The sequence below is a fragment of the Atractosteus spatula genome, chromosome 11 (genome assembly GCF_055471065.1).
Source record: "Atractosteus spatula isolate fAtrSpa1 chromosome 11, fAtrSpa1.hap1, whole genome shotgun sequence".
In the NCBI taxonomy this organism is placed as follows: Eukaryota; Metazoa; Chordata; class Actinopteri; order Semionotiformes; family Lepisosteidae; genus Atractosteus; species Atractosteus spatula.
In genome coordinates, this window is record NC_142716.1 from 44,860,970 (window position 1) to 44,874,531 (window position 13,562).

General features: G+C 43.9%; 2 protein-coding genes across 3 annotated transcripts; one reads left to right on the plus strand and one right to left on the minus strand.

The window, feature by feature from the left end:
- Window positions 1-532: 532 nt before the first annotated feature.
- On the minus strand, window positions 533-6,836 carry LOC148824152 (protein VCF1). Of its 2 annotated transcripts, none has more exons than XM_088927235.1 (3): window positions 6,746-6,836; window positions 3,745-3,859; window positions 533-2,932 (listed from the first exon to the last, which is right to left on the minus strand). In XM_088927235.1, the coding sequence occupies exons 1-3, from the start codon at window positions 6,754-6,756 to the stop codon at window positions 2,699-2,701; spliced, it is 360 nt and encodes a 119-aa protein (XP_088783361.1). In that variant the 5' UTR covers window positions 6,757-6,836; the 3' UTR covers window positions 533-2,698. The 2 variants fall into 2 exon arrangements, with proteins under 2 accessions (XP_088783361.1, XP_088783360.1); XM_088927234.1 differs by lacking the exon at window positions 6,746-6,836 and adding an exon at window positions 5,397-6,246.
- Window positions 6,282-12,540, plus strand: LOC148824153 (uncharacterized). Its single transcript, XM_088927233.1, has 5 exons — window positions 6,282-6,895; window positions 8,221-9,408; window positions 10,160-10,288; window positions 11,412-11,528; window positions 11,790-12,540. Exons 1-5 carry the CDS (start codon window positions 6,886-6,888, stop codon window positions 11,816-11,818), a joined length of 1,473 nt encoding a protein of 490 aa, XP_088783359.1. The 5' UTR covers window positions 6,282-6,885; the 3' UTR covers window positions 11,819-12,540.
- The last annotated feature ends 1,022 nt before the right edge of the window (window positions 12,541-13,562 follow it).

Consider the following 13,562-nt stretch of genomic DNA (forward strand, 5'->3'; position numbering starts at 1 on the left):
TCTTTGTGCTGAGTGTGAAGGTCTATGGTTATTTAATGTTTGCTCCTCCTGGATCACAGGAATACCTTGGGCTGTAATGCAAAACTGTGAAGGTGCTTATTAAATTGCTAAAGCCATCAAATGCAGAACAGTTAGCAAGTGTGAAACTGGCTTACTGTGTACTCCAGCATGGTGTGCATGACCAGCTCTGAACATCACACCACTGCTATGCATGTTTCTACACACTGATCCCTGCGAAATCTACAGCAAAGTTTAACTGAAAAGTGGGGATGTTCTCACCAACAAAGTTAAATGAAAAAGTTCTGATATTTTCACCAACTATAGACTGCATGCTCAAAGGCTAGCAGAGGACATTGTGCCCAACACACAAGCCCACTCAAATGGCACTTGAAATGGTTTGGGCTACAGGACTCAGCCTGCACTCTGAACAGTTTCAAATTTAAATTAAATATACACCAACCATCTATTAAAAAATGAATAAATAACATGAACTCTTGCTTTGTGTACTACCTACAAGAAAAGCAAGACAAGATTAAAAACAAAAAAACTGTTTATTTCAAATGTAAGAGATGGATTAAAAAAAAACTATCCAGAACTCAAATGTAGGCTAAAAGTTATTGTACATTTCTAAATACAAAACATTATAATCAAATGTTTTTCCATCTTCGCCATACAAAGAACAAAATTTGTGGGTAATATTGTATGGGAACAGTTCAAAAGGTAGCTGGCTTCCTCCTGTCACACTGCACATAAAATGGGAGCCAGGCAAGATGTTAATAATAAAGGGACAAGTGACTCAGTGGTCAGCCAGGTGGGGACTGAGCTCAATTAAGCCCCTGAAGTGTCCAACTCATTTGTTCACTCACCAGCTCTTCCAACCCATCATCCTTTCACAATGGCTATGGAGGAAGCCCTTGGGATATTCACCCACCTTCCTCCTCCAATACCTTGTAGGCTTTCCCCTCAAACACCAGGTCAAAAGGTTATAGGTAAAACCTTCCTCACTGGGAATGTGGAAAACAGGACAGGATAGCCAGTGGGCTCTGTAATGGCGGCACACACGGAGACAAGCCGGTGTTTTTAAACTCGCCCCTTGGCTACACAGTACATCATTACAGACTGAATGAATTCAGCCAAGTGCTAACCTGACTAGTGCAGGGTTAAAAACAAGAACCTTTCTTGAGTGGTTTGATTTATAAAACTCTCTTTCCAATGCAGGCAAGTAGGTTTCTGCCAGGCAAAGGATTCATGGTCATTTAACCATTTAAGTAAACCTGCTACTTGTGGTTTATTGGCAAACTGAGAAACCCAACAAAGTATTGCAGTATCATAAGCGGTGGTCACTACAAATTAATTTGCTTTAACCCAGATACTATATTTCCTACCTAAATTCTGCTACACCAGAACTTAACTGCTAAATTATTTTCTGTCACCCAAGCCCACTTTGTACTACTAATACTGGAGACCATAGTTAGACAAATATTAAATTAGGTGCACAACTCTTATCAGGTCAGCTTAATATGTGTGCCCTTGAAGAGGGTGCTGATGGGCTTGTCTTGCTGGGGGGAGGGGGGGGTCACTTACAGGACTTTGGTTTAACTTTAAAATCCCTTCAGAATGAGTCTGTCGAAGAAGGTGCTCTATATCTTAAATGGAATCCACACAATGCGTCATGAATTTTGAATCAATATCTTAATTTATTGCTTCAGATGATTTATATTCTCCACCCTACGTTAAAGTGCAAACAATGGAGAGAAAATGTGAAATGGCGCTATAAGCAGATTTTTCACAGAGTCAGGGGTCCACATTTCTGCTAGTTTTTACATGGCAAAGAACACGAGTCTCACGTACTGCTTTCAATTCAGTGATTAAACCAATCCTATAGAATTATGTGAACATTTCAGTACTCATTCTTTCACCAATACAACATAAATATTGTTAAAACAAAGTCACCAATAAGTGCCATCAAACCCCTTTAACTCACTGAGAGGGCCTGGCTTTAATGCAAATAAAAATGTAGATTCTAAATACACTAATACAAAGGACCAACTTGAGACATCCTTCGAAACACACTCCCTGACTCAAATCTCTTCTGCGTTATGAAAAAGACTCTTAGTTTGCAAATTCCAAGCAACTGTACAAGAAACATGAAAATAACCTCTTCCTACTGTGACCCGACAGCCAACCAGCTGGTAATAACAGAGGACAGATGTCCAGAACCAGATGATCTGAATATGCCACTCAAACCTGGCAAGATACTTCACAGGCCCAGGGTCAGTTTCTCTTCTTTTCACTGCCTTTCTCCATTCCTCCTATCAGTTTACTCACAACAGGAAAAATAAAGCTTAAATCAAAATATTCACTAAGCTAGGCTTTGTAAACAGCATGTAAACCAGCTTGGCCAACACAGGAGGAGGAAACATGTTTAATCATCAATGCAACCAATGCTATAGTTTTTGGAATATCCTCCATATCAAGAGATGGGCTACACAATGACAACCTGCCCATGGATGAGAGAAGAAAATAAATGTGTTGAAACATGATAAAGCAAGGTCCTTAACAAAAGGACAGGATCTTGTGCAAAGGCTGAATGCTCCATGTCCAGCGCCCCCTCCCTGGTGGCCAGGGGAGAAGTGTGAAGTTGCACGGTCTCCCCTCTCGGGAGGGGGTAGGCGTGGGGGGGCGAGGAGGGCGGCAGTCACGTGGCCCCCGGCTGCCCGCGGCTCTGCAGGCTGTGGAAGTGGGCGTCGCGGAGGATGCGGTTGATGCGCTGGTAGGAGCATTGGCTCAGGGACGCGGACTCCTCGGTGAGCTGCGCCGCGCTGGGGGGGCTGCAGGCGCCAGGGTGGTACCCTCCTGTCTCCGCAGACTGGCTGCTGCTCCCCGCCGCTCGCTCCGGGCTGCTGATGGCGCTGCTGTCGCTGCTGGAGGACTGCGGAAAGAGGCGAACTGCTTATCCACCGGGCCAGCAGCGCTTACTGATCTCAGGCCTACCTTTCCTTCGCTTTTGCTGACGCAGAGCAGAAATCCAAGCTACTGATGTCTCGCTGTCATTGTTTCACTGTCAGGTGTCATTTACAATGGTTTTTCAGAACCGCCACTTACTTAGATGTGCACTGGTGTACAACCCTGGAACTGACTGCACCCAACTAGAGTTTAACAAAGATTAGAGAGAAATAAACACAAAAATCTAGACACTAGACATCTTAAATGTGATTTCTTACCATCTTCCACTTGCTCTCCACTTTCTGCCCCTGCTCTCTTTCAAGTTACTCCAGTACTCAGACATACGTTATGACAGTGTGCAGCACATCTTTATAGGGGAAGCTGCACTTCAGTGCACAACAGCAGAGTCAGTTCAGGCTTAACTTAATAGCTCTTGGAGATCCTGCTTGTGATAGTAGCTGCCATGTAGTGGATTTACAATCAGTGGAAACCCCAGTACCAAATAACGTGTTGGGCCTCTGCAAGCAGCAGGAACAGTTTGAGGAGGAAATGACATGCAATTCCACAATGTTCTGCAGTATCTGCAGCCCTAACCCACCCCCTGCTTGAGGCAGGATCACCTGCCGTTACGACTGTGGCAGGGATCATCCGAATTTTCCATGCTTTTCCTCCACAGCAGTTAATCTGAGGATCTTTTCAACCAGGGAGCACGTTGTCTCATGTCCCTCAAATCAACCATGCACTGCCTGCCTCTGGGTCTGCTCAGGTGTTAGGGGAGCAGGTGTCCTCTCCTCTTACCTCCGAGTCCCAGGCATCCCGACCCAGCTCAGGGAACAGGGGGTGGCCCGTGCCCCCCCTCTTGGCCTGGGGTAAAAGCTGGCTGTCATCATGGTCACAGCTCCGCCGCCGTTTCCTGTGGGGAACATGACCATTTCAGAGAGGCACCGCGGTTATCGCCAGTCTGTCACACTTACCGATTACTGACCGAGAGCACATACCACCAACCGAAACCCCTTCCCCCCCCCCAACTCAGTTTTGTAAAACAATTTGGGCCAGTTCTACCAAAATTATGGGTGGCAGTCGAGCCCTCAACCATCAACTTGATCATCTTGATCTGTCAGTTTACCTTCTTTGTTTCCATCTGCATAGCAGAAGGCATAACAATCAGAATGACACTGCAGTTTGGGCACTGTTTTGCAAGTCATGCAAACAGAATTTCTCAGTGACCAAGCATACGGGAGAGTTACCAACCATTTTCTTCACATAGGTTCACTTGGGAACATCAAAAACTGCATCCTGCTATGTTGCCATGCTATTCCTTCTTTCAGACCCCTCCACTAAAAATAGAAAACTTATTAAATTTTAAAGAAACTAATTTCAAAAGAGGAACCCATATTTAATTCTTTAGCCAGAGAAGTCAACTGAGAATAAATCTTGTTTCACCATCCTGGCCAAGAGCCTTATACTGCTGCAGCATAGAAAACAAGACAACGAAGAAAAGAATCAATTTGAAATGTAAATAAGACATGACCACGTTAAGTGCAAGTACAAAGCCTGAATGATTTTAACATACAACTCAAAATACCTCATACAAAATGCCAGAATACCAGAATCTAATTGGCCAGATTTACTCTGAAAATTGATCCAGTCATTAGCTGTGGCAAACAGATGACTCGTGCCTAAAAACAGCACTTGCTCTTGGAAGGTTCAGTATGATACAATTATAACTGGGGTCAGAGATATCTGCAAGTAGTTACAGTATATGGATAGGAAGGACTGTTCTAAAAATGAACAAGCCATTTTCCAAGGCATTTGTGTAGATGCGCAGAAAGCCAATCAAAGAGTAAAGATTACAATGGAAACTCAATATACTCCTCAAGTAATCATTCTAATTGTTAATTTTAAGAATGTAAAGATCTCAGGCATCAACGTAAAGTCCGGGCAGTAACAACATAACCAGTCCGTAAATAACCAATTGTATACCTCGTTAACACTATCCTACCACCCTGCAATGAAAACTATTTACTTTAATGCAAAAGCAGGGAATTCTGCAAGATACAAGTGGCTCATATAGCACCATAAATGCATAAAGTACATTTATGTACTTAGATTAACTATAATATTATTAATACTCTCATCTATACTCAACATCCAGGATTCCAATACAAAGTATTTAGCTGCACCACAGTTCACACTCCATGACCTGTTTGATTCTAAGCAACTGAAAGTGATGAAAATAATCTCACGCACGTAGTTCAGTGAAAATCCTGTAACAACTGAACAATGATATGCTTGCCTCCACGTAAACCCAGCACCTCATTTAAAACTATTCTGTTGTAAAAGCTATATCGTGCACATTAAATGAACAAAGTATCGGTAACATCCCGAAGCGGGATTTCTTCCAGTAATAACCAAAAACAGAAATCGACAGTAAAACAAACTTCACTCACCTGTTTTCCGATAACATCTAAAACGCCACGGGACCAAGAGCTACTGTGAAAACACCTCCTCTCCGCGTCGCCTCTCTCTCAAAACCAGGGCTTGTCGGGGGACTTTATTTTTGGTTGGACTCTTTCGCCTTCTTAATTCGGTAAACGGACATAACTCACAAATATTCTCAGCTCTCCAACTACATGCAAATATAACAACGGTCTCTCTTCGGAACTGCAACCTGCTTGCGGCAGTGCCCGAAGTCTTGAACGACGAGTATTCAAGTACTGTATCTGTATATTAAGTAACACAGTGCATCGGCCGAGAGGTTAAATCTAGTTTTACAGGCCCACTTATGCACGAACCACGGCTTTTTGGTTTCTCTTTCAGGAGAGGGAAACAAGAAGCAATTTTCTGCTAAAAGACAGTGGCATGAAGACTGAACGGAAGAACCCCCCCCCCTCGTATTACAAGCCAGCCAGCCTGAGTTGTTTAAGTCTTAACTACGGGCTACAGCAAGTCCTCTAAACTCACGTCGTACATTTCTTAGATGGTAAAAATCTTAAAGATCAATATTAAGAAAAAAAATCCCTCCGTCTCAGGTCTATCTACCCCCCTACAAACACAACGACGATTCCTCACAGTATCTACCCCTGTCGCCCCCGGCTTCAATCTAATTCTCCCCCACCCGGCGCTATCTCATCGATTCTTTTAACATAAAATCAAGATTAAGCTACGTCAAAACATTTTTTTAGCTTAGACACTTCATATCGTTAACGTAAATGATCTCTTATCGTGAGAATCGCACCGGTTCCACCACCCAGCTCTCCCTCTCCAGCCTCAGTAGGTAGAGCTCCCCAGCTGTTTACATGACATTGCGCCTGCGCAATAAAGCCGGGCAGGTCACTGCAAACCGCTCAGGCAAGAGAAGGCCACCTATATCCTGGATCTCAAATGTCGGTAGGGCTCCCCCAAAACTTCGTCAGCAGCGACATAAATGTGTTTACTTTAAGCTTCAAAACAGAATTGGCATTAAGCCCATTACTCTTGGTTCAATACTGTGGCGCAGTATAATTCATTTTCCGAAACACAGGCATTTGCGTAAGCTACCTATATTAAGGGCCTTTGCTTGCTACTTGTGTTTTTTGTCAGATACTTTTGTACAGTACGTGTAAGGATGAAACATACTAAGCGCCTAACAGAGTTTAAATATTGCGTGGCTATTTATTGACTGTTATTTATTTAGCGACCGAAAGCTACAATGATTATCGTGGTACTGTATGGTAACGTTTCTGAAAAAGTATCAAATTACAAAACGTAATTTTTCCGTTAATAAGTAACGCACAAAATATTTAACATCAAGTCTCACCGCAGTTTCATGCTCTCGGAGTACAAACAGCTGGAAATTCAGGCGACGTCAACCACTCCACCAATGGCCTATGCGCGATATTTTCTAAGCGTCTCTTCTGATTGGCTAGGTCACAAAGTCCGACGACGATTTAAGGAGACATGAGCTCGGGTGAGTTTTTTTTTAATCTTGAGTAACTTGGCGTTAACTTTTTACGCTACATTGACATCACAGCTATTTTTGAATTTTCCGAACCAATCAACGTTCTATCACAATGCATGTACCCCTTATTCCAAACATTGACGCCCCCTGTATGAGAGTTTGTCTGGGGTGGGTGTCTCTGTCTCCGCTAGTTTTTGTTCCAGCTGACCTGTTAACTGATCTGCTTCTTGTTTAGACTTTTGTTTTTCTGTTTCTGCAATTGGTACGCCTTTAACTCCATTAGTACCGCTTCCCCATAGCTCTCTGTTTGTCCCGGCCATTATTTTTCTTCTCCCAATACACCTGTATAAAAGCAGAATTTGTCTGTCTGTGATGTGCAAATAGAACAACCTGGAGCACACTCAGCACAGACTGGGGTTTTGCACTCTGCTACTGTTTGTGCAGAAAGCAAGAGGAATTTTCCAAGCTCGCAGTTAATGAGAGTGTGGCTTGATATGTACTAGTTCAGGTGGGGAGCTGCGTCAGCGTGCGTAGGCTGCAAAGGAACAAGTAACAGGTTTATTCCATGCTGAAAAGAGAAGAAAGAAAACACAACGTTTTGGCCGTGGAGCCCTCTTCAGGTGCTCACCGAAACGTTGTGTTCTCTTTCTTCTCTTTTCAGCATGGAATAAACCTATTACTTGTTCCTTTGAAATGTACTATATGTTTACTGTATGGCCAACGCCATTTGTAATCGTTCTGCCAGTTCTCTTTGTGTTCAGTGATTTGCTGTGATCTCACCTGGTCTGGATTCATGGAAGAGATAAGATCACTTTATTGGCCATATGTAATTTCATGTATTAGGAATTTGTCTTTTCGCATACCCCAACTTGCACTTCATGAGACACAGAGGCACACAGGCGGGGAGAGAGAAGCTTGGGGTCAGAGCGCAGGGTCAGCCATTTATACGGCGCCCCTGGAGCAGTTGGGGTTAAGGGCCTTGCTCAGGGGCCCAACGGAGTAGGATTCCTCTGCCGGCCGCGGGATACAAACCAGCAACCTTCCAACCACAGGTGCAGATCCTGAGCCACAGAGCCCCCACACAATGTACCACACAATGTACTACGCAGTTCTGTCATATTCAATTCAGCACTGCACTGGCCAGGTAAAACATTGAAATAGAGATAAATAAGTCTACGTAAAGGTAGTACAGCCTCTTTCTGTGGTCTTTATTTCAATGTGCAGTTGACCTGGATTTACTTGCTCCTGAAACAATGAAGTAAAAGAATGAGACAGAAAAGTAAAACATGGACATGTCTTTTAAAATGGTTTTGAAAGTTTTTTTTCTTTATCAGACAACAGATCGGGTTTGGGTTCTCCTGGGATGGAGGAATGTCCATTTTGTGGCAGGCCTTTCAAGAGGCTAAAATCGCACCTTCCTCACTGCAAAATGGCTCCTGTTACCAGTGGAACGAAAAGCCCCAAAGCATTATTATTCCTCAAGACCAGTGTACCTCCGGAGAAACAGACTACAGCAGCCAAGACAAAGAAGAAGAAGAAGGTCACCATGGATACAGAGACTTCAAAAAAAGGCCCTACAAATAAAAATGACATATCTCAAGACGTGAGTGAAAACAAAGTGGATCTGCAGTGGAAGAGATCCAGTGTTGAGCACCAGGCTGTGAAGAAGCAGGTTTTGTTCCCTTCAAAAAACAGAGTAAAGAATAGTATTTCTGTGTCTCAGCATCAGTCCAGACCTGCAGAGCCAGGAAGCAGTTCAGTTTCCATTCAGAAGGATGCTGGCACATGTAGTGTAGGAGTCCCCGAGGCACAGAGGCAGGGTACTCCCAAAGACAACTGCCCCAGGACAAAGCAGGACCACAGCTTGTCTTTGAAATCTCCTGTCGATACTCCTGCGCGGCAGGAGACATCTCAAGGCCAGTGTACGGCATCTGTCAGTGCAAGCAAGAGTGGGACAGAAGCGACGCCGACTGATGGAAGAAATTACAGGAAAACTGATGTTTGGGAGCACATCCAATACAGCTTGGTGAGCGAGAAAGGTTCAGTCGCATGTTACCAAAGCAATATGAGAACAAAGGTATATAGTGGCGCATTGGGCGGTGTGGAAGAAAACCACCACTTGACCAAGATAATGGAGAATTTCAGCGTCAAGACCTTTAAACCTGCATGCACTAATGGAGCCAGTGAAAGAGCTCTCACAGAGGGGAATCATGGCAGTAGAGTAGCGAGCGCATCGTGGCTAGATGGGCCAATGCCTGCAGGCTGCACCGCTGGCAGGGCTGCACTCGAGAGTGGAGATCTCCGGGGAGCCCCTCGGCCTGCGCCTCGTGCTCCAGGGGCCGTGGCCATGAAGCCCGTCACCGTCGCGGCTCCTGGCCGGCCCGCCGCACCGAGAGGCTTGGAGTGGTTCGCAGAGCTGGGCCCAGGGTATCGGGCCATCAGGTTCTCCATGCTCCCTCTGCAGCCCCTCCCTGAGCTCGCGGACAACAGGACAGGCCAGCGCCCAGGGCCAGTGGGAGCAGGTACAGAACTATCGACACGGCTGAGATGAGTAATCTCTGCATGAGTACTTGTTATTTCTGGATATTATCCATCTATCAGTATTGGATTGGAAGCGTATGGACTCACAGGAACACTTAAAACCATACCAGAAAGAATCTCTGTAAAACATATGTCAGCGCAGCCATCCTACACTTTGAGATTAATTCTCCATGTTAACTTTTAACCTTACTGAAAAGCTTTAAACCAGAGTATAACATAAGTTGAAGGGATTGCTTCACCTCTGTTTGCTTTGCAGAAGCAGCCTGATAGAATTAGAATGTCTGATGCAAAAAGTCCCATTGTAAAAAGGAGTAGAGAAGAACACTATGTAACTAGAAGACAATTTGACAGAACCTGGATAATGCAAAGTCCTGTGCCTGTGATCTGAAGCCAAAGGGTATTACAAGCCTGAAGGATCCAAACCCAAGCTTAGATTCAGAGTGAGGCTAATTGGAATCGTGAAATTTAAGTGTTTGCTTGAACTAGGACGGTTATTAAACCCCCAGTTTGTGTCAGCAGGTCTTGCTGCTCTGCTGAGTGGGATAGTGGTTCTGTTCCAGGCTAGGTCAGCAATGGCCACATCATTGTCCCAGTGGCATTGTTTTGGCTGTGCATGTGGTCCCCAGTCTGGGTCACTGAGGTGGTGGTGGTGCTACAGTGCTCGGATCAGTGCCTGCTGTGTGCAGCGCAGGGCAGGCTGCTGACGGGCAGTGTTTGTGTGTGTGTGTGCAGGTCCCCCGACCCAGTTTCCCGTAGCTCTGGCGCAGCGCAGACTGATGGAGGTGCAGCTGGGGGAGCTGCCTGCCTGGCTGGCCATGGGCACAATGACACCCTGGGTGGGGATGGCAGCTCTGCGCCGAGGTCAGCACAATCCATTGTTGTCTTACCTGGTCTCAACTCCAGCAGGTTCCAGGTCTTTATCCGTTGAAGAGTGTAGGCTCCCTGTCGAGACCTGCATGGCTGTGGCTCTCCAGGAGCGGGAGTGATCGGAGAGAGTGCACCGATCCAGCAGGCTCAAGTGAAAGAACAGAGCAGGTATTGGCAGGGAGCAATGGGCTGATAAGAAAAAAGGGATGTGAAAAACACTGGGGTCACTCAAGCTTTTTCTACTTGTAGAGTTCCTGCAGGTCCTTTTGAGGTTTTAGTGAAAATTTAATTAGCTTCTCAGTCCTGGTCCTGAAAGAGCCCTGTGTTAGCCTGTTTTTTTTATTTTCAAGCTGACTCCTAATTACCAAAACTAATTGATCCCTTTAAATGAACCACTTGCTTCAGCAGACCTTTTTAACCTCATTCTGTACCCCGTCCTTGATTTAAAAAAAAATGCTCAGCTGCAGGCAAGTATTTTTCAAGAGATTTAGTGAGCACGAACCTGTTATTTTAGTTTTTGATAATAATAATAATTGCTTACACTTATAGAACGCTTTTCTGGACACTCCACACAAAGTGCTTTACAGCTAATGGGGATCCCCTCCACCACCACTAGTGTGCACGCCCACCTGGATGTGCTTATTATGTTGCTGCTCCTTTATTTCTGTAGCTCTTGATAAGTGATCAGTTATCTTACAATGCTTTCATTTAAAAAGGGAGATCTGTTAACATTGAAAATGGTACTGTGAAAACGCTGATGACAAACCCAATCCATATTTATGAGCTGTGAAACTCCTAAGTTCAATGTCTTGACAATTGGAGGTCAGTTGTCCTCCAAGATCAAGACCTGAAAACCAGATGACAGGGGAATCAGGACCAGGACCAGGGCTGGCTCTGCATCTTGGATTCTTTTGCAAGATGGCATCATAATCGTTTAAAAGTTTAAATGAGGAAGATCCCAGGGGAAAATTGCATTTTCCAGGAAGATCCTGGGAATAAAGAAGGCTCCAACAGTGAGATTTGGGAGGATCACCTGCTGAGATTGCCATCTTCTGTGTGCGCATATTTCCAGTGTCACCGGTTCAGTGCTTGGCATTGTGTATTGTTGTTCTTGCAGGCTGGCAGAGGTACTACAGCAAGTATATTGATGTGAGGAAAGGTGGAGCTGGGGGCTTGACCATGCTGCTGGCTGCCTACTGTGTCCTTAGCTACAGCTGGAATTACCCACACCTCAGTGAGTAGAGCTCCCTTCTGTGAATGGCATCAGCTGCCTCATGTACATCACACACTGGCACATTCATGATTTACTACTGCTGAGAACTTCAAAACTTATTACCCAGGGGTCCACCATCTTTTTTATTGAAGTATTTAAATAGTTCAGCCCAAACCCTAACTGAGATGAAGGAGAGGCATGGTTTGGATTAGTTGCTTTGTTGGCTGAACCCGCCTGGCTGTTGTTGTTTTTTTGTGCCTCCCTGTCATCATGTCATTTCAGAGCAGCAGCGCTGGAGGAAGTATCACTGAAGACCAGGACACTCCGGTTCCTGCAGCAGGTCACATGGCAGCCCTGACTGGAGCGACACACTGCACATGCAGGCACACGGCCTGTCTAACTGCTTCGTGTTCCATGTGAGCACCGGACTCAGACTTGGATACTGGACTGAACTGGACCAGATTCACCTTGTTTTCTAGGTTGAAATAGCTGGCAAAATCAAATACTGCTCAGGCCCCCTCCAGAATCAGGAGTACTTCACCTGCTGAATGCAGAAGCTGGAAGCTTATATACGCTAGATGTCTTTACATTGAGAAGGCCTTACTTTTTTAACATAGGGTAGGCTCGCGCTTTCTTTACCTGTGAATTATATTCACTAAGTGTGAGATTTTGCAAGGTTTCCTGCTGAATTTTTGCATGAGCTAGAAGTGTGAGAAATTACACTTTTTAACACGTGCTAATCATGTATTTATAATACTGATCTATTTATCTGCTGTAGAGTATATTTATTACAGTCATGCCCCGTTGAATGTGGGTCCGTTTCTCTGCTCAGGTCTGAAGTGTGTGCTTCCCGTCCTTTTGGATTTAAAAAGCAAGCGTTATTTTCCAAGTGGGCACCAGAGGGCGGTCTAGTAACTTGCATCACTCATCCAATTGAAAAGTATTTTACAATCTGCTTAAGTACATTCTGATACACTGAATGTGCTAACACACAAACTTTATTTTATAAAAGCAATAAAACCTTTCAATTAAATGTTATGATTTTATGAAATAATTATGTAAAATAGTAGTTGAAGCAATTCCATCTGTCCTCTTTAGGAAGATATACATTGACATTTTGTTAGTAAGTTTCAAGTCTCCTTGCAGTCTTCTCTGTTCAAGATTAAAAAGGTATTGCAAATTGCCCAGAAGACCTTGTATGAGTATTCAAAATCCTGAGAACACTAACAAAGTCAAACTAGCCACCTTCTTCAGAATTACAGAGAATAGCATTCTACTGAGAATAAAGACAACACATTGAACAATCTCAAGGAGACAGATGTTTAAACTTCACTCAAGTAATATGAATAGCTAAACAGAGACACTGCAAATACAGGACTGCTACTCAAAAGTAAAACCAAAAAGGGTGATCTGTAATGATTCCAAAGTCATCTGTAGCTCTTTTTTGGATTTATATGTACATCCGTTTCCACTTCCCTATAATGTACATATTATGTAGCTGGATAAAAATAATCTAGTGCTCTAGAAGCGTGAAAACCAACTCACTATCCAGATCCGGTATTAGGGCAGTTTTAAAAACTAACACTAGAAAGTATGTAGACAGTGTTACTTGTAGCATTTGCGTGCTCACATTGGCATGAGAAAGTTGTGATACAATTTGGATTTTACTCAAATCCATTAGGGCTATTCAAACATTTGGAAACTTAACATATAATGAAAGAGTAGCAGCTCCTTACAGTCCAAATCAGAAGTACGGAAATAATGATTTTTTTGCATCCCATACCTATTACAGTCTATGTTCAAAATTAATCATCTTCCTATTTCCTTTTAAATTGGGCTCTGCTAAACTATAAGAGTCTATTAAATACTGATAAAATCCAATCAGTGATACATAAATAATATCATGGGCTTTGTGAACCAACCCTACATTATAGTAATGAATGTGATTTATATAACATCTTTTATCCAAACTGATCTGAAACGGATTCACACATAGTAGGGACCCACTTCATCTCCCCACTGAAGTGCACCCCTTACCTGTGGGGGGGAGATGCC